Source organism: Bos indicus x Bos taurus, chromosome 12, assembly GCF_003369695.1.
Source record: "Bos indicus x Bos taurus breed Angus x Brahman F1 hybrid chromosome 12, Bos_hybrid_MaternalHap_v2.0, whole genome shotgun sequence".
Lineage (NCBI taxonomy): Eukaryota > Metazoa > Chordata > Mammalia > Artiodactyla > Bovidae > Bos > Bos indicus x Bos taurus.
The window spans coordinates 28,547,089-28,572,079 of NC_040087.1; the positions used below are offsets into that span (position 1 = coordinate 28,547,089).

At 42.3% G+C, this 24,991-nt stretch overlaps 1 protein-coding gene across 8 annotated transcripts in view; it reads right to left on the minus strand.

Annotated features, from left to right (window-relative positions):
• Positions 1-24,991, minus strand: part of FRY (FRY microtubule binding protein) — a 329,597-nt gene that overhangs the window by 60,926 nt on the left and 243,680 nt on the right. For all 8 annotated transcript variants that reach the window (XM_027557464.1, XM_027557466.1, XM_027557463.1 and 5 more), the window contains 7 exons: positions 19,810-19,909; positions 19,202-19,373; positions 13,950-14,206; positions 13,044-13,190; positions 11,001-11,169; positions 9,631-9,721; positions 3,271-3,353 (listed from right to left, as the gene is read on the minus strand). In XM_027557464.1, the coding sequence (XP_027413265.1) occupies positions 3,271-3,353; positions 9,631-9,721; positions 11,001-11,169; positions 13,044-13,190; positions 13,950-14,206; positions 19,202-19,373; positions 19,810-19,909 (1,019 nt within the window). The remainder of the gene's footprint in view (positions 1-3,270; positions 3,354-9,630; positions 9,722-11,000; positions 11,170-13,043; positions 13,191-13,949; positions 14,207-19,201; positions 19,374-19,809; positions 19,910-24,991) is intronic.

Consider the following 24,991-nt stretch of genomic DNA (forward strand, 5'->3'; position numbering starts at 1 on the left):
CTCCCTCAAAACAAACCCAAGAGATGACCACTTCTCACCATCTCTATCACTGCCATCCTGGGCTGAGCCCTCACCATCTCTCCCAGGAGGCACAGCCTCCTACCACCTCCCTGCCTCCATGCTTAACCCTCTGCAGTCTATTCTCAGCAGAGTGGCCAGAGTCATCCTCCTTTTTTTAAGATTTTTTTTTAATGTAGACAATTTTTAAAGTCTTTATTAAATCTGTTACAATATCACTTCTGTTTTATGTTTCGTTTTTTTTCGGCCTGGAGGCATGTGGGATCTTAGCTCCCCAATCAGGGATTGAACCCACACCCCCTGCACTGGAAGGCGAAGAATTAACCACTAGACCACCAGGGAAGTCCCCAGAGCCATCCTTTGAAAACAGAAGTCCATTCAGAGTCCCTTTCTCTGCGTACCACTGGCCAGTGGCTCCCCTTCACACTCAAAATGAAATCCAGCATTCACTTCACTCCAGGCCCTATAAGGCCTGACAAGACCTCCCTCCTGTTTCTTGGTTTATTTCCTATTTCGTGCCCTCTGCTCGTTGCACCCCAGACACCTTGCCTTTCTTTGCTGTTCTGTGACCATGCCAGATGCTGTTCACCAACTTTATAGACTAGGTCTGAATCTGTTTGCCTGTCCACTTTATCCAAGGTGGTATTTTTTTTTTAAATAAGAAAATACTTTAAAGAGGCTGCACCTTTCTTTTTAGATAAACCCAGACTAGGAAGCGCTGGGCCATGAGGCCTCTCCTGATCCCTTCTCATTCTTCTTAGCCCTGCTCATACCCTCAGGAATTCAGGCAGAAAATAACTACCCCTGACATATATCATACAGCCAGTCATAAGGTTTGGAACTGAGCTTGCAAACCTTTGCTTCTCTCATGGCATAGACTGTACCCATCACTGGGTAGCTAGAACCAAAAATGCATCAGGCAGGATCGAGTTACCAAAGTTCTGAGGGTACTTATGCCCTACCGGATGGACTGCTTCGTCTGGGACAGCTGAAGTCAATTCTGTTACTTGACAACTAGAAAAGGATTTTAGCATTTATTTTATGGACTTTCTATGATGAGGATCTGTTTGAGTAGCTTGATTTCCATTTTTCTTTGACTTGAGAAATTTAAGATTTGAGCTCTCAGTAACCCAACTACTTACTCTGAACTTTAATTTCCCTGGTTAATATCAGTAATCATGTGAAGAATATTACTGACACATGACTCAATCAAATTCAAGTACCATACCCAGTAAGATGCTGTTTATGCCAAGTTATAACCATTTCCGGGTAAAACAGAGGCCATGATGATAATACTAGACTACTCTTCTGCCTTATTTTCATTCACAGTAGTTTTTCTTTCCCTTTATACATACTTCTATTACTTTTTCTCTTTATCCCTAAAGCCAGTGATCTGAGTTTATATAATGACATGGTTGCTCATTTTGTTATAATTACCCTCTGAAAGTCACTATTTTAAAATACATAAGGAATGTAAAGTTTCAATACCAGAGGGCTCTGAAGATGTATTTTCAAAATGATTATTACTTTTTTACAGTGTTTTCTACCAAATTCTGTGTCCTGAGCCCAGAACAAAGAGATACACTTTGACGGAATCAACTGGTCGAAGTGCAACAATATTCCTAATGTAAAATCCACAGTCATAGAATGTTATGCTTCTTTACAGCATGCCTGTCACATTCTGGGGAAGCCAGGATTCGACTGCCTAACATTTCCATGACTCAATTTTTCTGTCCTCAAAATTTTATGTTACCAAGGAGATAACATAAATTTTATGTATAGCAAGGAGACTGTTCTTGAACCAACAACTCCATCCCTCAGGTATTGCTCTCCTCATCTATAAAATGTGGTCCTGCCTAGAACTAATGGTCTATGCTCTTGAAATGCAACTGTTGGGTGTCTGGAAGGCCAAGTACCCTGATGGGCACAGAAATGAGGGAAAATGCATAAGCTTCCCCTGGCCCCAGCTTCATACTAACTGTTCTAGAGAAAGGTTTTATAGGGACACAGTTAAAACTTGGGCTTCCCAGGTGACCCTAGTGGTAAAGATTTTGCCTGCCAATGCAGAAGACGCAAGAGACGTGGGTTCAATCCCTGGGTCGGGAAGATCCCTTGGAGGAGGGGATGGTGACCCACTCCACTATTCCTGCCTAGGAAATCCCATGGACAGAGGAGCTTGGCAGGCTACAGTCCATGGGGTCACAAAGAGCCAGACATGACTGAACACATGAGCACAGTTAAAACTCAACCTGAGTATGGCAATACCACATGGATTTCAGACATTCCTTCCACTGATATTGTGAATGGTGAATTGCCTATCTGTGCATTAATAAGTAAAACTGAAATGTAGTGTCATTAGAACTACTGGGTTGGCCAAAAAGCTTATTTGGGTTTTTCATAACATTGTACTGAAAACCCTGAACAAACTTTTTGGCCAACCTAAAATACTTAGCTCTCACTGTACTCTGCACATTTCCCACAAGAACAAAATAATTCAAAACAACCAGTACAAAAGCTCCGTGCGCCAACTTACAAATTGGATCTAACTCATGAGATATCATATTATGATTTCCACCCAAACAAGTAAGTTCCAGAAGATAGTTTACCAATTTCCTTACACAGCTAATATGTCACTGGGAATGTTCTCTGTTTCCAGAATTCCTACAACTTGTGAACAAGTAACTGAGACCACTCCCTGACCAATGACCAATAAGTGTACAACCTGTCCGAGACTTAAACAAAATCAATGAACGCGTTGATCTTTCCAGTTTTTCCAGCTTCCCAAGGTACAGTGTGATTCCTGGGACAATCGTATCTCCCAGTCTGGCATGGTTTTCACTCGGTCCCTGAGAAATTAAATATGAAAACAGATCTATCCTGGGTGAGCTGACTCACAAAGCTTAAAGGTTAAATCCACTCCCAAGACAGGCAGGAGAACTGAACGGAAATCTTTGTTTTCAAAGAGACAACCTTGTACTAGCTTTTTGCCAAATGCATCACCCAGGAAAAGGGCCAAGAAGACAAAAATACGGTTTTAGGTAGTAGCTCAAAGTCTTCCTAATTCTGATTCATCTACTGTTTGGTTTGTTTTTACTTTGAAGAGACTGACTCTCTGCATGGCAGGATTAAATGGTTACTTAATTATTTGCGGGCTTCTTTTTACTGATCAGAACAAGAATAATCATGATACTCATTTTGCATTCACTAACCATTTGCCCTCCATCTGAAAGCCCTCAGCCTGTTAGTGCTTACTTTTATCCTCATCGTATGAGCCTCCTGAACTGTTGCTGTATCTTGACTCCAGACGCGTATGGGCTCTGATGACGTTACTAAACCTGCAAATACAAGAACGGCCATCGTGAGATATTGACACGTGTGTTATGTGCTGAGACACAAAAATACTATTATTTAGCGGTTGATGATGCTTTTCCTAAAAGAATACTGTAAACAGTGTACCCCATACATTCCCTTTGTGCTCGAGCAGGTCAGTGGTCACTCCTGCTCAGGAGCACAAGTTCAAACCTTGAAAAGAAAAACATTTGAAGACTAATATGTGTGACTCCAACTAGAAAATTATAACATCTGCTTGGAAAGAAGACGGGCATGATACTGAATAACACGAATCCTTGATTCACATGGTAACCTGGCACATGGTAGAAATAACGGCCGAAAGATTGAATCAGTGAAATAAGACAGACCCGGAAACATACGAAAATAGTTTCATAACAAATTTTGAATTTCACGAGCTTCAATGTTTTCCTTAAAAGGTTTTTAGGAAAAGGTACAAGTAGAGGTATAATACAATCAGAGGGCCTCTTTCTGTCTAGCCTTTCTGTGGCTTAAGAAGTAATCAAAAACAAACAAACAAACAAAGAGGTCGAAGGATAACTTTTAAAAGAGTGTTTATTTATTTGGCTGCATCCGGTCTTAGAGCATGTGGAATTCCTGCTGCACCATGAGGCATGGCATCTTTCACTGCAGGGCTTGGACTCATTAGCTGTGGTACAAGGGGGCTCTGGAGCGTGTGCGCTCAGGAGTTGCAGGGCTCGGGCTTAGTGGTTCCACGGCATGTGGATCTTAGTTCACTGACCAGGGACTGAACCCACATCTCCTGCACCGCAAGGCGGATTCTTAACCACTGGATCACCAGGGAAGTCCCCAAAGTATAACAACTTCACGTGCATTATCTCGTTTAATCTCACTCACTCATCTTTGGGATACACACCATTTACTCTGTCACTGAGGAAACAGACAGAGTGAGGCAAAACATCTTGCCCAGCATCAGCCAAAGAAGGTGACGGTGGGGACACTTTCAAGGCTGTGCTGCCTCTGAGAAGGGGGGACGCGTGACCTCAGGCTGAGCTCTCGCTCCCCTGCTCGGTGACCCTGGGCAAGTTCTTTACCTCCTTGGGGACCCCATTTCCACACCTGCCTAAATGAAATAATAATAACAACACTTCAACATTTATTTTGTTGGGGCTGTTGTAGGAATCAAAAGGAAGGATGTGAGAAAGTTTCCAAAACTATGAGATGCCATCTAACTATAGAGTATTAATTATCATACTCTTGGATTTCTAGAATGCCTTTTCAGGGCACCAGAGACTTACAAATCAATAACATGTTTATCACCCAAAGATCTATAAAGTCAGGCAAGGGTGTGGCTTAGGGGAAATGAGGGTGAAATGGTATGTCTATTTATTTATTTTACATAAAATGATACAAAGCGTGGTTTGTCTGTGTTATTGACAAGGTTTTCTATTGTAATTGATATGAGACCAATACTCTTCTTTCCCTCTGAAAGTGGGAAAGTGCAGGGTCCCAGCTGTCCTCATCAATGTAGGGAGAGAGAGGGAAATTTCAGGAAAAAGTGCCTTTTCAGGATGTGCCATGAAAATGCTACTTTGTCCCAGGTGTATAACCTCAGAACACTGCGACAGTGATGTGACTGCTGAATTCAGAAGTGTATCAACTATAAAGCCTTTGGTTTCATTCACTCTGTAGACATTTGCAGCAGCTTTTTTTTTTTTTTTAAGTCCTGACAAGAAATCTTCCCTAGTAATGTTGTATTTCAAACATTCTTCATTCTCACATTTTTTGGGCTATTACTTTGTGAATCCACAACTTCTTTTATCAAAAGATAAAAGACATCTGCTGAGTTTCATACAGATCAGACCCCGTGATTGTCTAAATCAGACTAGTCCTTAAACGAAATTGGAAAAGTGACCAACTTATTACCTTCTGAAGAAGTTCTACAATCATATTTATGCTGATAAATGCAAAGATATAAACAGCACATGCAGAACCCAGACACCATTCAACAAGGAAGAAAAACAGGGTGATGAAAGAATCCCACATCTGTAGATTCACAGCAGGCAGAAATCTGCTAGCAACTCAAGACGGTGATTTATCTTGGTTTTACAATCGTCTTTAGGAAGGCTGGGCAGGGAAGAGCTATAGAACGGATGGCAATTCATCTCTTTTCTTTTTAAGACAGTTTTAAAGGATTTCTAGGGGGAGTTTATGAGGCCAAGATGAAGGGGAGGAGAAAGCCCCTTCCACATTTCTTATTCTGGAGAAGATCAAAACCATAGCACAGTGAAGTGGATGCTTGGCAAAAACAAAAAGTAAAAACTGACTCCCAAGAGTAAAATCTGTTCCTTTGCTTTCCTGGTTGAAGAAACTAATTTTGGGTCTAGATCCTAGAAGAATTTCAAGGATTAAGCAGACTGAATAGTCTTTTAATATAAAAGTACATGTCTTAGAAATGTATCATAAAAATAACTGGTAAGACTGGGCTTCCCAGGTGGCTCAGGGGGTAAAGAACCTCCTTGCAATGCAGGAGATGCAGTAAATATGGGTTAAATTCCTGGGTAGGGAAGATCCCCTGGAGGAGGACATGGCCACCCACTCCAGTATTCTTGTCTGAAGAATCCCACAGAGGAGCCTGGTGGGCTACAGCCCATAGGTCACAAAGAGTCGGACACAACTGAAGCGACTGAGTAAGAGAAAAGCTAGAAAGATGAAGTGTTTCCCTAAGCTTTCCCTTGCTGATTCTTCTCAAAATTAATACATAAGCAACTTTCTGTGGATTACTAATCTCTATTCCTGTATTAACACAGATCACCAGAAACCTATATAGCTGGTTTATTGCTTTTAGTTCCTTATAAACAGTCCTTTCATGGCTTTTATTAAGGGTTGATGTATTAAAAATACTTACAGGGCTTGTTTCTGCATATTTTACAAACTGTTATTTTAATTAAAAATATGTATTCATATTATTGTTTAACTGAAAAAACTACATGATAAATACTTCTTAGAACTTAAAGGTACTTATTTAGTTGCTGTTTTTCAGTCGCTCAGTCACATTTGACTCTTTGTGACCCCATGGACTGCCAGGCTTCCCTGTTCTTCACCATCTCCCAGAGCTTGCTCAAACTCATGTCCATTAAGTCAGTGATGCCCTCCAACCATCTCGTCCTGTCGTCCCCTTCTCCTCCTGCCCTCAGTTTTTCCCAGCTGCACTGGGTCTTTTCCAGTGAGTCGGCTCTTCACATCAGGTGACCAAAGTACTGGAGCTTCAGCATCAGTCCTTCTAATGAATATTCAGGATCGATTTCTTTTAGGATTGACTGGTTTAATCTTCTTGCTGTCCCAGGGACTCTCAAGAATCTTCTTCAACACTACAGTTCAAAAGCGTGGCTCAGATGGTAAAAAATCCACCTGCAATGCAGGAGATCAGGGTTCAATCCCTGAGTTGGGAAGATGCCCTGGAGAAGGGAATGGCTACACATTCCAGTATTCTTGCTTGGAGAATTCCATGGAGAGAGGAGCCTGGTGGGCTACAGTCCATAAGGTGGTGAAGAGCTGGGCATGCGTGAGTGACTCACACACACACACACACACACACACACACACACACACTTATTCTTTTACCCTGATTCCCTGTAGCTCAGATGGTAAAAGAATCTTTCTGCAATGTAGGAGACCTAGGTTTGATCCCTGGGTCGGGAAGATCCTCTCCAGAAGTAAATGGCAACCCACTACACTTGCCTGGAGAATCCCATGGACAGAGGAGCCTAGCAGGCTACAGTCCTTGGGGTTGCAAAGAGCTGGACATGACTGAGCAACTAACAATATTGGTTTTAATGGTTCTTTTATTATAAGCTATCTGAATGTTTTTGTCAGTAGCTATGGTATTATTAAATATTTCTGAATTACATCAAAGAGCCACTGCTGCTGCTGCTCAGTCACGTCAGCTGTAAAGAACCTGCATCAGGACAGTGGCTTTGTACAAGTCCATGGTGCCCCCTGGAGCTCAACAGTGCAATCAGGCGACTGGTATTCCCAGAAACTGAGTCACAGCGGAGCCAGACCATCAGTATCTCTGACCAATACCATCTCTGTAGACTCTTTGTCTAGAAGGACTGAAAAGAACAGGGTAAATAACTGTCTTCTGTAATGGGGTCAGCAAGCAGGAGGGAGAAAGGGGCTGGAAGCTGTTTGGACAGCTTATCTACCTCTAGGGCTGTGACGTTTCTCCAATTTTCATTTATATGCTGAATAAACGTTTTAAAACATGATTACTATGTGCAGCACAGTAGGGTAATCATTAAGGATAGAAATATGTCTAAGAGCCATATAATCTCTGATTTCTAAGAATGAAAAGGTAATGGTTGAGACACAAACGTGTGTACAAGTACCCATAAATCAGCATGACAAGGCTCACAGGGAGGAAGGTGATAAGTAGACTGCAAAGAAAAATAAAGATGCTTTAGGCTGAGAGCACAGTCCACCATCAAAGACAAGACAGACTATATTAGAGAAATAGTACAGGTGAAATACAGGGTTAATGTAACAACAGTATTCTGTGTGATAAAATATTCATGTAGGTGTGATCATATATATAATCAATTCATCTACCTACAGGTAGATACACAGATATAGTCAGTATGAAGGAATTAGATATGCATGACTATGTAGGTAGCATTGGGCTTCCCAGTGGCCAATAGGATACAGTGATAAAGCAGGAAAGCAGGAGATAAACAAGAAAGCCTCTTTCAGATATTATCTGGTTGCAATGTTATAGTGATAACTGGCTTCTTCATTTTAAAGGCCAGCACTAAAGATTGAGGCAGGACACCCATGACTCTGGTCCTAAAGGGGTCTTTTAAATGAGATGATAATATATGGAAATATATCACCTTTCTACCCTTAGTATAATTAAGATGAAAAATTCAGACTATACAATGAATGATAAAGAATGTTTTACTCCCACCAGAATACAGAAATATCTTTAGAGAAATATGTGATTTTTTTTTTCTTTTTACCATTAGGGAGTTTTCCAAAGAAGGTAGCAGCAAATACAGATGAAAAAATAACATGTGAATTCCCTTTGATCTGAAGGGAAACTCAGACGATGAGCATTTTGCCTTAAGGCAGTGCAGTCAGCCAGTAATCAGCATGTTGAGGAATTTGCTGTGGCTGACTTAGAGAAAGAACTTTCAGAACCCTAGCCCTGGGTCAGAAAACTTCCACCTGTAGCCCCTGATGGGTTCTCATGCACACGATGAAATCACAAAGCATCCAGGGGCTTTTAAAGCTAAATGCATTACTTTCATTATGTGATCCACTAAATTTTCTTCAGTATGAATCTGTACCTCATTTTTTTTTATTAATTTAAGTGAAAGGGTGCCCCATTACTTTTTACTAGAAAACACTTAGCCTTATAAGTTTTCAACATCATGAGAATCATCTTAATTTTTATTTTCAGATTTAAGGCCTGTTTATCTCTTTTGGTTTGTCTCTCTGCTCTTCACATTCAACTGCAGTAAACAGTGATCCATATGGTGCTTACTTATGAATAGTTCCTGGGCAATGTGAAAGCAGAAATATGAATAAGAGAAATACTACTGTTAAAGAACTAAGGGGAAGGACATGAAGGTTTCTTTCAGACAGTGTTCTTAGTTAACCAGGTTTCCCTGGTGGCTCACAGGTTAAAGCGTCTGCCTGGAATGCGGGAGACCTGAGTTCAATGGCTGGGTCGGGAAGATCCCTTGGAGAAGGCAATGGCACCCCACTCCAGTACTCTTGCCTGGAGAATCCCATGGACGGAGGAGCCTGGTGGGCTACAGTCCACGGGTCGCAAAGAGTCAGACACGACTGAGCGACTTCACTTTCACTTAGTTAACCAAGATGTGACAGGGTTAAAGGTAAAAGAAGAACGGTGATGTGTCATAGAACTCATCTCAAGATGACTACTCTAAGGGATTATTTAAGAACCAGGTTTGCAAATTTCACATGGCTATTCCCTCTAACTCCAGATGGACTGTGCCCATGAGCAGAATAAGGTGTGGTTGTTATTAAGCCTGGGGGTAAATAGGCTTCAGCCACTAGAACAACATCCCTCTTAATCTCTGCTCTGGCTTTGCTCAGGAAGAAATGGTTATCTTTAGGGATACACAGAGCAGTCTGAAAGTCAATCTGTGTTTCTAAAAAAGAAAGGATTTGTGTATGAGTGTGTGAAATTTATGAAGCCGTGCAAATGTTACTAATGCTTTGCATAGACAATTGCTGAAAGTTAAGCTGCATGTTAAGCCAAATTTGTGCACCAACCTCTCATCAGATTCTTTCAGTATCTTGCTCTCCTCAGCGTCTGGAAAACTGTCCTGGCCGGCAACGACTGTATTGCTGCTGGAGGTGGTTCCTGTAGATGAGATTAAAGAACAGCTCAGAAAGAAATGCCTGTCGTGGGGGTCAAGCTCAAGTCTTAAGTGATTCCAGGAAAGGATTTCCTGTAAAATCCCCTGTTTGAAAGATTCCTTGCATCTTCTGCACAATCTCAGACCCTCTGAACAACCTTCCAAGCCCACACCACTGAAGCGAAGAATCCAAGACATCTATTATAGTCAAACCAAATTCCTCAACTCTCTTACAAAGTGAGGCTACAACATTCTTGAAACCCTCTCTTCCTGGCTACTTAGGTAATGCGCTTATTTATAGTGGCCAGTCCTGCCGTTAGTGGCTCTAGCATTTCTGGTTCCAGGAGTTATGAAATGAATGTTAGAACATTCCAAATGCCTAGAGCTTCCAATCCCCAGGGCACCACGTCTCTGTGAGATCACTGCTCAGGCAGCAGGGTCTGGGGCACAAAGAGGGCATAAGAGACCAAGGCAAAAGAGGAGACAGGTTTGGAGGCAATCATGGTGTTAAGGGCAGCAAAGGGAAGACAGCACCAAGGAGTTTGAGGAGGGTGGTATATATTTCATACAATGATGCTGGGAGGCCAACTGAAAAGTGGTAACACTGGTGGAGGGGGGCAGTTTAGTCAAACCTAGGAGAATATCGGCCAAGAGAATCCCATTAGATACAAGAAGGAGGGTCCAGAAGTGAGATTCCTCCATGACTACAGTGTCCACCGTAAGCTCAGTCTAAAATAAAAATGTATATTATCATATGTGAAACAGATCTCCAGTCCAGGTTCGATGCATGAGACAGGGTGCTCAGGGCTGGTGCGCTGGGACAGCCCTGAGGGATGGGATGGGGAGGGAGGTGGGACGGGGGTTCAGGATGGGGAACACATGTACACCCATGGCTGATTCACGTCACTGTATGGCAAAAACCACTACAATATTGTAAAGTTCTTAGCCTCCAATTAAAATAAATTAATTAATTAAAAAAAAAACAAAAAAACTCTGTGGCATATGAGTCCTGGGCTCTCGATTGTTGGTTATCCTTACAAGACCATTCCATTAATCAGACAAGGCGCCAAGAGTCTCTGCTATCCTTAAGCCTTCTCTTAGATGAATGTATTGGGTTGGCCAAAAAAGGTGGTATGGAAAAACCCAGACAAACTTTTTGGCCATACCAGTATATGTAGGAATAAGAATAAGCAGCAAGCACCTACTCATACCCCTTCAATGCTCTACATGAAGGAAAACCCAGAGTTGCGGGACAAGGCATCCACCCAGCTGCCCGGACCCTACCGGAAGCCGCCGCCGAGGCCTTGCTGCTGGCTGTGAAGCGGTAAAAGGGCGGGTTGTCGCAGTGCTGGACGATGGGGTTCACCGGCTCCGTCTGCTGCAGCTCGAACAGCAGCTCCTCCATGGTCTGGATGGTGTTGTTCCGGCACAGGTAGATGGCCACCTTCTTGATCTGAGACGAGAAACGGAACACAAGGGATATTTCCCAGAGCAGCCCATGGGGATGCAAGGTTGTCGACAGCAGAGGTGGTAGCCCGTTCATTCTGATGACTGCGACACCTCCCAGAAGCGCTCACGGTCCTTCTCTCCTAGGACGAGCCAAGGGTCTGGATTACGGCTGCCCGGCGGGGGCGGGGAGGGGGAAGGATGGGAAGAAGGGACAGTTAGGGAGCTGGGATGGATATGTACACACTGCTACGCTTAAAATGCATCACCAACAAGGACCGACTGCGGAGCACGTGGAACTCTGCTCGGGGTTATGTGGCAGCCTGGATGGGAGGGGAGTCTTCATCTGGCGGAGAATGGATACCTGTGTATGCATGGCTGAGTCCCTTCGCGGTTCACCTGAAACTATCACAATACTGTTAACTGGCTAAACTCCAATAGAAAATACATTTTTTTTTAAAAGCCAATCTTCAACCTAAAGACAAAAACAAAAGTCACCTTTTCTCACATGTACACCTGACAGGAGGGGGTTGTTAAAAGTCTTACCTTCCCTCATGGCTGAGTTTACAAAAGCTACTTTTGGGATAACTTGTGGGCTAAAGACGACTTCTATCTAAACTTAAAACTTGCCATCTGGGGGCCTCCCTGGTAGTCTCATGGTTAAGACTTCACCTTCCAGTGGGGGCAGGGAACTAAGAACCCACATGCCTTGAGGCCAAAAATCCAAGACATAAAACAGAAGCAGCATTCTAACAAATTCAATACAGACTTTAAAAATGGTCCACAAAAAAGACAAAAATCTTCCAAAAAAACAAAACAAAACAAACCTTACCATCTAAGGTCTTATCTTGAGAAAGTATTTTATTTATGCAAACCATGGGAGAAAAACTGCTAGCTGTGTTCATTTAAAAAGGAACTCAGTCTCCCGTTACTCCCTTCAACCAGAGAAACAGATGAGTTTGAGCTGTTTGCATGGTTTAAGTTTTAAAAATAACTCTGGATTAAATCTCTGCATTACTGCAACCCTCAAGCCTGAGGCTCAGCAGCGGCAATGAGGCTTACACGGCCCAGAACAGCAGGGCAGGCAGGCACGAAACCTCTCAGAAAAACAACCAGCAAAGACACCAACTGTGCAGGGTTTTCACAACGCAGGCATTTCACTGATCACCTCACCTTTAACTACAGACAGGACGGTGGGCGTGTCACTAGGATTTTCCTGTTGCTTGTTTCTCTCTTTTACTACCTATCTTTGAAGAGATAAACTGGAATATTCTGCATATTTATTGTTTTAAGAGCATCAGGATGTAAACACAGAACAATTTTTATTAATAATAATATAATGTGTTACCTAGTTTCTCTTACATAATGGGTCTAATGTTTCTAGAAGAAAGATTTAGGTAATTACGAAAAGAATGCTACTGCTGCTAAGTCGCTTCAGTCATACTCCACTCTTTGGGACTGCATGGACTGCAGCCCACCAGGCTCCCCTGTCCCTGGGATTCTCCAGGCAAGAATACTGGAGTGGCTTGCCATGCCCTCCTCCTTCCCCACCCAGGGATCGAACCCGTGTCTCTTACGTCTCCTGTATTGGCAGGCGGGTTCTTTACCACTAGTGCCACCTGGGATGTGGACTCCTTAATTTCAAAGTTTCCGGGTCCAAAGACTTACAAAGGGGATGACAGAGATGCCACGAGGACGCTAGCTTGCAATGCAGGGGGCAGAAGGGAACTTTTATGTACCATCTAGAAAGCTCACAGGAGATGAGCGGGACTGACGAAATCTGACACCTCTATTCTACTCGTGCGATGATAACATTCTGACCTGCAATAGTGGATGGAGCCAGCGACAGAATAAGGACCCCAGCCTTGGAGGGGCACTCACATAGGGCAGGAGGAGCGTGTCGCTGCTGACCCCGCACAGGCTGATCAGGAACTGCAAGGTGATCCGCAGGTTGTTGCTCCACTTCTCGTTGTTGGCTAATGCATTCCAGGCATTTTCCATTTCCGGTCCAGGAACTTCATCCCCATACTGTAACCGACAAAATAAAACCCGGCCCGGGAGATGCGTGGGAAAAATGTGAGGATGCAAAATGTCTGATGAAAAGTCATTTCAAGGGTCACAGTCATCTCAAAATCGTTAAGAAGGGGGAGAATGGCCACACATCACAAAGATGCTACTTTTCAAGAATTTATAATGCACACTTCACTACTGCACAATACTTATTCACATGATGATTCAAATGCTGCTGCTGCTAAGTCACTTCAGTCGTATCCGACTCTGTGCAACCCCAAAGACGGCAGCCCATCAGGCTCCCCGTCCCTGGGATTCTCCAGGCAAGAACACTGGAGTGGGTTGCCATTTCCTTCTCCAAATGCATGTAAGTGAAAAGTGAAAGTGAAGTCGCTCAGTTGTGTCCGACTCTTAGCGAACCCATGGACTGCAGCCTACCAGGCTCCTCCTTCCATGGGATTTTTCAGGCAAGAGTACTGGAGTGGGGTGCCATTGCCTTCTCTGGATTCAAATGCTAGGATCATATAATAAGGATGATAACTGGGATCACGATTACAACTGTGCTAAAATACACATAATGAAGTGACCCACTGTAATCATTTTTAAGTGGGCTGTTCAGTGGCCTGAAGCACGTTCACACTTGTGCAACCGTCCCCACCATCCACACCCTATTGTTGGGACTGTTAATGGCAGGCACCACTTTCCTGGGGTTTGATTTACCCCGGGTTTCCTGGGACGCGGGAGCCCGTGAAGAAGGTGCAGCTCCTCAGTGCTTACCTTGGCCGTCATGTACATGAGGTTGTTCAGCACCAGGGACGTCGCCTCCGGGGAGCCCCAGCCACTGCCTTTCAGCCCCTGAGAAGCCGTCACGTCTCCCTCGCGGTCCTTGGCTTCGTCCTCGGGGCTGCTGGGGCTGGACCCCGGGAGGAGCAGCCTGCTGTCCACCAGCTCGATGTTGTGCAGCCAGGGCAGCAGGTAGGTGAGCATGATCTGACGCCCGTTGGGATGCGTTGTGGGGAAGCGCTGGCTGACCTCTGCAGAGAACGGCAGAGACCGCAAGCCACGTCATTTCATCAGACTGAACCAAAAGGTGAACAGGTAGCGGAAGTACTACGTTGGAGCAGACAAAACAGGAATCAGAAGGACATATGCCCAGATCCCAGTTTGTCCACATACTAGCTGCATGAGGCTATGGGTTAGTTACTGGAGTTCTCTGTTCCTCAGTTTCCTCATCTGTAAAATGGGCCAATCAGGTCCCACACTAGTTGATTGTGAAGATTAAAAGACACAATATGCCTGTCATCCAGCAGGCTCTTAATAAACAGCAGTTAGGATTATTATGGGTTTCCCTGGTGGCTCGGACAGTAAAGAATCCGCCTGCAATGCAGGAGACCCGGGTTCGATCCCTGGGTCAGGAAGATCCCCTAGAGAAGGGAATGGCTATCTACTCCAGTACTCTTGTCTGGAGAATTCCATGGACGGAGGAGCCTGGCAGGATACAGTCCATGGGGTCACAAAGAGTCAGACAAGACTGAGGGACTAACACTTACTTAGGATTATCATAATAATGACTGTTATTCTCTCCATTATACCTAAATTTTACAAAGTGCCTTGCATGAGCCATGAGTTGTTAAAAAGTAAGCTTCAACCCTCCAGGAAGAACAAACCCAGTGTGTGATGTCCCATTTGTGGTGTCCACGAGAAAACTGCCAACTGTGTGGAAGGTGTGTGCTTGATGCTGCGCTGTGTCTTATGAAATAAATGAGTGCAAAAGGTACAAGTGTATGGCCAGTCTTCTCACCATTACTTCCTCTGATAGCATTTCTGCATTGTTTCACTGGCAGCAGCGTTTCGTTTTGTAATCTGAGTAAGTTTTCTATAGAAACACAAGCACAGCTTTATATACCTGCTGCAAGCTCTGAAGTCATCTCCTGTTTCTAATATTTGCGGAAGAATTCGTTTTATCCCAAGGGACATTAGAAAGCTTGGCCTAATGCATCTGTTACCATCCCGCATGGCAGGTAATCTCATTTAGAGAGCTCGTGCCTGCTACACAACAGAACAACACAGATGCCAGGAGATGAGCCACTGTATCCTCGAAACAGAGACTTAAATTGATTTGGCCTTTTTCCTAAAATTACAACTCTTGTATTTTGAAGAGTAAGAGTATATTTAATGCTGTGCTACAAGTCAGACATGTTATGCTGTTATATATCACACAGATCAAAATCTCAAAATTGACTTAATGTCCAAACTTATATGGATGTGATGACTGAAACTATGGACTTTCATGACACATATTCAGATCCCTATAAAAGTACACCACTTATTTAGTCCAATATACCGAACCTTTTCTAGGCGTAAAATGCTCTTCCAGGCCCCATGGAGACAGCAAAGATTAAAGATGTGGTCCTCTCCTGAGGAGGAAGCTCTGAGACTAGCTGCGTCTACAGATAACCCTGGGGCCAGGTAGAAAGTGACGAATGACGCAACAGAGGCACAGAGTCCTTTGGGGTTCGATGGAAGAAAATGATTCTGCTTATAAAGATCTGGGGCACTTTGATGGCAAAAGAACCATTTAAACTCTGCTAGAAAGGACTGGGGCAGGGGGAGGCTCCTTGGTGGCTCAGTGGTAAAGAATTTGCCTGCAAACAAAGGAGATGTGAGTTTCACATCAGGTCAGGAAGATCCCCTGGAGAAGGAAATGGCGCCCCACTCCAGTATTCTTGCCTGGGAAATCCCACGGACAGAGGAGCCTAGGGGACTATAGTCTGTTGGGTCCCAAAGAGTCGAACACAACTTAGTGATTAAACAACAGAAACCACTGGGACTTGGGAGAGAAATAAGTCTTTCCAGTCATAGGGACAACTATTGTAAGACGGTCATCTTTCAACAGTGGTATAAAAAATCTACAGACTTTTTGGAGCAGTAATCGCCTTCTATCATATTACTTATTTATGTAAAACAAGTTTGTATTTATAAATTTCATGTTTATACAATTTATAAGCAATTTCCTTATTGATGCTGTTTACTACATCTTGTCTGTTAGTCGTAAGTCCGAGAGGGTAGGGATCTCTGTTTGGGATACCCTATGCTTCCAGATCAGTTGTAAAGATGTTTTAAAGAGAAAAGAGAAAAAAAAAAAAAAATGCTGTGACATGCAGACATCATTCACCTCTCCAGAAACGAATTAAATACACTGTAAAACAATGTCAGTGGGATGCTAAATCATTTTCTGGCTGTTTGGGCAAGACCTAAATAACTGGCTTGGCTTCTTACAAGGAATTAAGTCATATGAAACTACAGGCAGTAAAAATCTCACCGCGGGGTTTTTAATAGTAAAGGCAGTATAAACAAAGGCTAGGATTCCATTATAATCTCCTTATTTTTCCATGCCATTTTATAAAAGTTATTTCTCATAAGTTGAAATAGCCAAAAGGTCAATTCTTGACAAAAACTAAGGCTGAACTTGCTTGCAACTCATTACATGAGCTTTTTTCCTTGTCAAATCTGCTAAACTATGTCTCTTCTCTCTCTCCAATTGTCAGACTCTCTCCTCTTACCAGCTTCTCCCTTGAAACAAGCTCAAATCTAGCTCATCCTCTGACTGCATTCACCGTAAGCCCCATCCTCTCTTTCATTGCTTCTTTCTCAGCCAAGCCCCTAAGGTCTGGCTTCTGCTGCTACTTCTCCCTGGAAATGATAGACAGTTACCAACGAACTGTGAAATTCATAGGGTTATCTTCAGACTTTATCCCCCAGGGTCTCACTATTCTGTAGGAGGCTGTGGACCACTCACTCCCTCTACCTAAGTCCTGTCTTCTCTAGGTCTCCATGAAACACACCATCTAGGTGTTCTCTTTCCATAAACGTGCCTCCCTTCCCTCTTTGCTCCCTCACCCTTCCTTGGCCTGGTCCTTAAAAGTTGGGGTCCAGGTTTTTTCTTTCACTCTGTACTCTCTCCATTCATGACCTCATTTATTCCTGTGGCTTTGTCCTAAATGGTCTTCCATGAGCTACTACCACTGGGCTTTCCCTCTATACACAAGGGTGTCCAACAGATACCTGAACCCGATAACCCAAACTGATCTGAGTGTGAGCTCATAATCTCTGCCTCGCCTGGACCCTCCTCTTCTCCTCGAATCAGCTCTCCAGATGGGGTTACCACTCCCCTACCTTCCAGATAACACACCAGGCATTTCCTCCGTGTGCTCTGCCCATAGCCCTTGACTCTGGTCTCCCCCTCTGCTCTCATGCTCAGGTCCTCATCACATCCTCCTTGGACTGGTGTCATTGTCTCTCAACTGCTCTCCTCTCTCTAGACGGGATGTTCTGTCATCCATTCACTGCACTACAGGAAGAGTCTTTCTAAAACTTCACTCTGATCTCACCCCTCTCTCTTCTTGTTTGAAACTGATGAGTGGCTTTCAAAACCCAAGCAGCTTGCTTGAATGTCAGTCTCTGACCTGCAAACTCCTAGGAACACAATAAAGGCCTTCCAAGGTTGACTTCTGCCTCTCTGTCCATAACCATCTCAAACTTTCCCCCTTCTCTGCATGTTATATTAGCCAAACCCCCTATATAATCTCGCAAATGCATCAAGTTATCTTATACCTCTAAGCCAATGCATATGCTATTTCCTTGGCCTGTAATGCCAATCCACTTGCCAACTGCAATGTCAACTACTTATCTGCTTTGCAAATTTCTACTCTTCTTTCAAACTGCAGCTCAGACATCAACTTCTCTGGGAAGTCTTTCCTGATATTCTTGACCCAATAATTGATGACCTCTTGATCTTCCATCTCACACAATGTGCATCTCATACAGAGTGTAATTTTTAAAATTACACTTGCTACACTGTATCACAATCATATGCTTGTACATTTTTCTCTATTACTAGACGATGAACTTTGATGGGAGAGACTGCTTTATTTGCCTCTGTATTTCTAGGATCCAAGCACAGTGCCTGGCGTACAGGCAGCACTCAAATCTTGGTCAAAGTGAAGAAAAATAAATGTTAGTTTTCCAAGAAGAAAATTAGTTTATCAAAAAGGTTTTTCTTGAGTCCTCCTACTGTTTCAAGCACAGTGCAAGGATGTGACCAACCTATCTCAAATAAATGGATTTTCCAAAACATTATTCACAAAGATTACTTGTAAATTTGTGCCCTAAATCAAACTCTCAACAAATCATATATGAAGCAACATTCAAGATGCAAAATTCCATCAACATCATCACCAAAAAGCAACTGACAGCAATTACTTGTATGAGAAGTTGTGTGTGTGTGTGTGGGGGCGGGGGGGCGGGCACATGCTCAGTCGTGCCTGACTCTTTGTGACCCCATGGGCTGTAGCCCACCAGGATTCTCTATCCATGGGATTTCCCAGGCAAGAATACTGGAGTGGGGTGCCATTTCCCCCTCCAGGGGATAAGGTTATATCACTCATATTTAATTTCTTGGGAAAGTTTTACATACATAGTGATTATGACTCATCTAAGCATCCTCATATTTGTGCTATGCTTGTTTATACCCACACTGTTTTAGATACACACACTCTTTCATATTTAAGGGTATTCTACAATTTACTTTTATATGTAACTGAACTTGCATGCGTGCTCAGTCACACAGTCATGTCCAACTCTTTGTAACCCCATGGACTGAAGTCCGCCAGGTTCCTCTGTCCATGGAATTTTCCAGGCAAGAGAACTGGAGCAGGTGGTCATTTCCTACTCCAGGGATAACTGAACTTGCTGCTGCTGCTAAGTCTCTTCAGTCGTGTCCGATTCTGTGCAACCCCATAGATGGCAGCCCACCAGGCTCCTCCGTCCCTGGGATTCTCCAGGCAAGGACACTGGAGTGTGTTGCCACTGGGCATTGGGCATTTGGCTAACTGATCTTAGCCCAATACAATTTTGATTGACGAATGTATTATCAATAATTTTGACTCTCAATAACACTAGAATTTTCAGAGTAAGAATACTTAGGGCAGAAAGGATCACACATGCCATGACTGACTATTGCACGGTACCTGAGAAGAGAGGAAGAGTGAGCTCGGGGTACATCCTGGCCAGCTCGCATGACAAGAAGGCCAGTGACACGCTGTAGAGGGGTGGCAGCGGGCCGTGTGTCCCGTACAGGATACTGCCGGGTCTTTGTTCGGCTACTTTCTTCGAGTACACAAAAAGCTTTGCTTCGAGGATCTAGAAAGAAGTAGGACAATAGCTTCGTGTAAACACATGTAAAAATGCGTATTTGTAAAACTGAGATAATATTGTTACCAGTTTTCTACTATGACTTGTTCAAATTATACCATTCTCATGTGTCCACAATAAAAAAAAAGAAATATACAAGTTATAAACAGTATGAAAAAGCATTGGCTGGTTATCTCAAGAGTATTTATATTGAATACAGTCTTGTAATAAAACTAATGAATGCATATTTTAATACTGTATGAAAGGCAAAGCATGAGTTACTGCCTAAGTTTAGAGATAATTATTATTTTCTCACTCATCATATCCACCAGTGATATGCAGAAATACATGAATGTGTATCAATAAACAGCAATCCAGTGATCAGCGACCACTTCCATTTTCTGTGTTCAGGGATGGAAGTTTCTCTGCAGTCAGTGATACGTGCCTGCATGAGCTGCATGGAGATTTCATAAATCTCTCTGTTGGTGTCAGAGGCCTTGAACAGAACAAGGTTTAACAGCGTCACTATGTCAAAGGGATAGTTCCTAAAACAAAACAAAACAGTACAGTTTATGCGATAGCCTGGCTAGTAACCTTGACAAATCACTACCTCTCAAAATTCTAGATGGCACACTGACCTCAGTCACACTTACTAAGGACATTCCCAAGCCCATTTCACTGTTCCCATCTGCTGTTTATTAGTAGGTGAAGGGAAACTGCTCTGAGGTTAGAACTGAATATTGTCAAATCAGCTCAATGAACACATAAGTCTACCTATTGCTAATAGATTTTTGATGAAAACCAAGAACAAGAGGAAAAGACAGAAGACAATATGTCTAAACTCAGCAGCTCACTAATTTAAAATATTTTTATTCGATCCGTCTAAATGTATTGAGCACCAAACATCAAACAACTGCAAAGTACTGACGATATTAAGTTAGTCAGGCTGGTGCCCTCTCTTAAAGGAAACTCACAGTTGAGTTAAGGAGACAACTATACAGTCTAGTTATGAGGAGGAACCTGGGATTGTCTGTAGATGATACAAAAATCCTGACAAGGGACACTACATCAGACTTGGGGTTAGAAGACACTCTTCCGAGGAGGAAACAAATAAACTGAGTCCTGAAGCACCAGGAGACGGGGGATTGTTAGCAAGGCCACGGAAGGGGTAACATGGGGTGCACTCTATGCATAGAGAATAGCTTCTTGAAAGATTATACATGTCAAAATACCCCTCCAGTACACAGGATTTTAAACCTAAATGTACTTATACTACCTACATGTCCACGTTTCACTGGACAGTGAGGCTCACCTTAGTTTTCTCAGCAGCTGTACAGGGTTCCACAGTATCAAGGGTCTGACACTCAGTCTCGTCCAACTCTTTGTGACCCTATGGACTGTAGCCCGCCAGGCTGCTCTGTCCATGGGATTTCCCAGGCAAGAATACTGGAGTGGGTTGCCATTTCCTTCTCCAGGAGATCTTCCTGACCTAGGGATCGAACCCAGGTCTCCTGCACTGCAGGGAGATTCTTGACCATCTGAGCCATTGGAGAAGCCCTGCTCCATACTATGGACAAACCATAAATAACCACTCTTATCATGGATGCTGTGCCACCTAGACCTCCCTTTAGGTCAGAGGTGCTCCATCCTCCCACTACCATGCTGGAGGCTGATCTCTCTGGTTGAATCCTTCTCTGGGAACCGACTAGACCAAGGTCATGCACGCTCCCCAGCAGTGCTTCCCGTGGGATTGCTTGAAGTTTCTTTCCTCTACCAGGTCCTGTCTCCCTCACTTCCTCACAGACGTTGATCCCAAGCACATTCCCTAATAAATTTCCTGAACTCAAATCTCCACTGCAGGGTTCTGTTTCCTGGAAAAGCCAGCCTTGGACACACACTGACAGATGTTTAAAGGTTATTTTCATTTTTTTCACTATGATAACTTCGCAAACACCAAATGGGCAAGTATTTCTTTAGAACAGATTTCTAGACAAGGTCGTGCAGGGTCCAAGGGCATACTTAAAATTTTGGTAGATACTGCTGCTATGCTACTGTCCAAAGTGGTTTTACCAATTAGCACTCTAACATGATTACTTTTCTAGGACTATAATTTTAAATGAACAAAAATGCACGAGGTTGATGAGAAACTGGGCAAAGCTGCCCAAATGATGGTGGTGAGGATGGGGATGAGCCGCGGGTAATGTTTATGTTAGGACATGCTGACTTTGTGCAAGTTACCATACCAAGTCCTTTACCAAGATTTCTGACTTAATCTTCACAACAAGCCTGTGAGGCTTAGAGATGTTAAATTCTCACTCAAGGTCAGGGAGAAGGAGTGGAGCCTGGATTCCATCCCAGATTTGTTTGACTCCCAAGAATTCAAACACTTATCCACTGTGCTGTCCACCTCCTAGTCACCCCACAATAGGTCATTTCATGACCAGTCTAATTTAGAATTCTTACGACCTGCAGTATCTGGAAACAGAACTTTCTGTGAAAACAGAAAGGTAACTTTCTTCTGAGCCCTACAGTAGCAGAGATGTCTTATGTACATTGCTGTCTCTGATTCTGGGACTTAATACATATATATTTTTATATAAATAAACACTGGAAACTACTAGGGATCACTGGGGATTTAAAGGCAGAAGAGTAGACAAAGCTGCCCTCTTATGCAGCGTTATGCCCTTAACCATGTAATCAGGGAATTCAATTAGCTGCTTAAAACTGAGTTATGGAATTGAAGGGGAACCACACTGAAAGAAGCAATACAGATACAGAAAATTAAAGAAACCCAGAGAAGGAAAAAATCAGAAAGCTGTCCAATGAGTGCAAGAGTACAAATAAAACATCTGTACTTAGACATTTAAAATAGGCTTAGAAACAGAATCTTACATTTTTCAGTATTTAATTATTCAGCATAGACAGTGGAAGGATAAAAGAAAGACAGCTATGATCATACAGAATAAAAATAAAATGGTAAAATAAATACAGAAGGTAGATGTGGTTCAGAAAGTAAATAAGAAATAAAACTGATTTTTTTTTCCATCTGAAAGAGAGGAAATTTTGAAGAATTTGAGAAATACCCATTAGCTCTGGCTTATCTAGAATTAATTGATGAAACTCAAGATAATTTTGAGTTCTTCTAAAGAGAAATGGATTTTACTAGTTGATATGATTACATTATAGCTCTTTGCCACCAAGAGCTGTTGAATAAGCATAGTAATAATAATAGTGTTTACAGGGTGCTTAGTATGTGCTAGACCTTTGGTCAAGATCCTTACCCTAACCCTGTTACCACTCATATTTCACAAATGAGTAAGCATTTGAAGTAAGTTGTTCAAGATCACACAGCTTAATGAGAGACAGAGCTAGAATTCAATCTCAAGACATTATGTTTCCAGAGTCCAAATTCCCAAACTCTGTGCTCTGCCGAAATTCTCCAGGTGACACAACCAAACGGGGCCGCACATCACCAGTTAGGGAGGACGACTGAATTCCTGAAAGACAGGCTTCCCTGTCTTCTTTGGTAATAGATGGATGCTATTCTCTTAAGAAATGTGGGGCATTTACTTTTAAGAATTCAAGTTTTGAAGTAAGTCAGAAAGAGAAAGACAAACACTATATTAACACATATATATGGAATTTAGAAAGATGGTATTGACAACCCTACACGCAAGGCAGCAAAGGAGACACAGACGTAAAGAACAGACTTTTGGACTCTGTGGGAGAAGGCGAGGGTGGGATGATGTGAGAGTAGCATTGAAACATGTGTATTACCATATGTAAAATAGCTGACCAGCAAGTTTGATACATAACGCAGGGCACTCAAAGCCGGTGCTCTGGGACAACCCAGAGGGATGGGATGGGGAGGGAGGTGGGAGGGCACATGTACATCTGTGGCTTATTCATGTTGATAGATGGCAAAAACCATCACAATATTGTAATTATCCTCCAATTAAAATAAATAAATTTTAAAAAACTTGATTAAAAAAAATAATTCAAGTTTGCTGTACCTGATTTAAATTAGGAAAGACTTATAGTTAGGGCAAGACAGGCATATAAACAACAATGACAATAAAAATCACCTCCAAAAATAAACCCAACATAATTCTTTAAACCTCATGCGAAGAGTTGACTCATTGGAAAAGACCCTGATGCTGGGAGGGATTGGGGTCAGGAGGAGAAGGGGACAACAGAGGATGAGATGGCTGGATGGCATCACTGACTTGATGGACATGAGTTTGAATGAACTCCGGGAGATGGTGATGGACAGGGAGGCCTGGCATGCTGCGATTCATGGGGTTGCAAAGAGTCAGACACGACTGAGCAACTGAACTGAACTGAATTCTTTAAAAATTAAAACTTTGATCTTGTATATACTTCTAAAACATCTATTAAATATATTTGAGGAGTATTCTGGAGAATAAGAGTGAAAACAATGAATTCTTAAGTATTTAATTAAATGTGAAGAGAATTCTGCTGAATTAAGCCAGTGATTGGAAGCGGTCTTACTTTTAATAGAGAGCACATTATTTACCTTGGTTTACAACCTCGAAAAGCCATTTAGTCTCTTTCTCAATTTCCTAATCTGTTCTAAAGTGATATAATTTATGGAATTTATGGAAAACTTAATGAGAACACACACAGGAGCCAAACAGTTATTGGAACTAATGCTGCCTGTCAGGTGAACTATTGTCTTTTGTGCTAAATTATAGTACTGAGCTGCATGTAATAGCTTTTACTCAAATACGAACCATATCATGAAAAAGCCTTCAAAACTAATATTATCAGTTTTACGATCACTTTCTATTTTTATCTTCACTTTCCCTGGTCTTATTCACGTTCCACTCTGACTTCCAAATCTCTCAATGTCAGCAGAGTCAGACTGTAGTTATACTTACAATTATAATTTTGACCGGAGGCCAACAAGCTCACAACACACACACACATTTATAGAAATAAAAGGAACTGAAAAGAATGCGGAGAACCATTTTTTCCTACTGTCACAGCTGTCGAATATAAAGATTTATATACTAGCTATGTAAAAATTCTAAAGGCAGAAAAATTTAATCTACATTTTTAAAATGTTAAATCCTTTAGGTATTTTAAAGTCAATTACAAGTGGTTCCTTAATAAATGAATCTGCCTATAAATTGTCATATTCCTACAAAAATACAGCCAATATTCGATCATATATTGTAAATAAAGTAATTATTATATATATACTAAAATAAAGTAATTACTTTACAGGAAGAATTCTTTGCTTTAGAGTATGTCTTGTAGGAGTTACTGTCTAGATACCTTGTTTTCAGGAATTTAAAACATGATCTAGTTTGTGTGTAACTTTTCAGGAACAGATTATTTCATAAGTGATTTGGGTGTTTTTTTTTGTTTTTTTTTAGAAGTAAACTTGCAGAAGACAAAGTCTAAAACATCAGAAGTACTTTTGAAAAAAATACTGAAAACCTAAGTGCAGAGTTGCTCAAACAAATCTGGAGACTTATCTAAACTACAAAGACTGACAATTTATGGGAAAAGAGAACAAATTCAGGCCATAGCTGAACTCTGAAATTCTGAACATCCCTGTGGTGAGAAATGACAAGTGCTGGTCACTGTCTTAGCAGAGA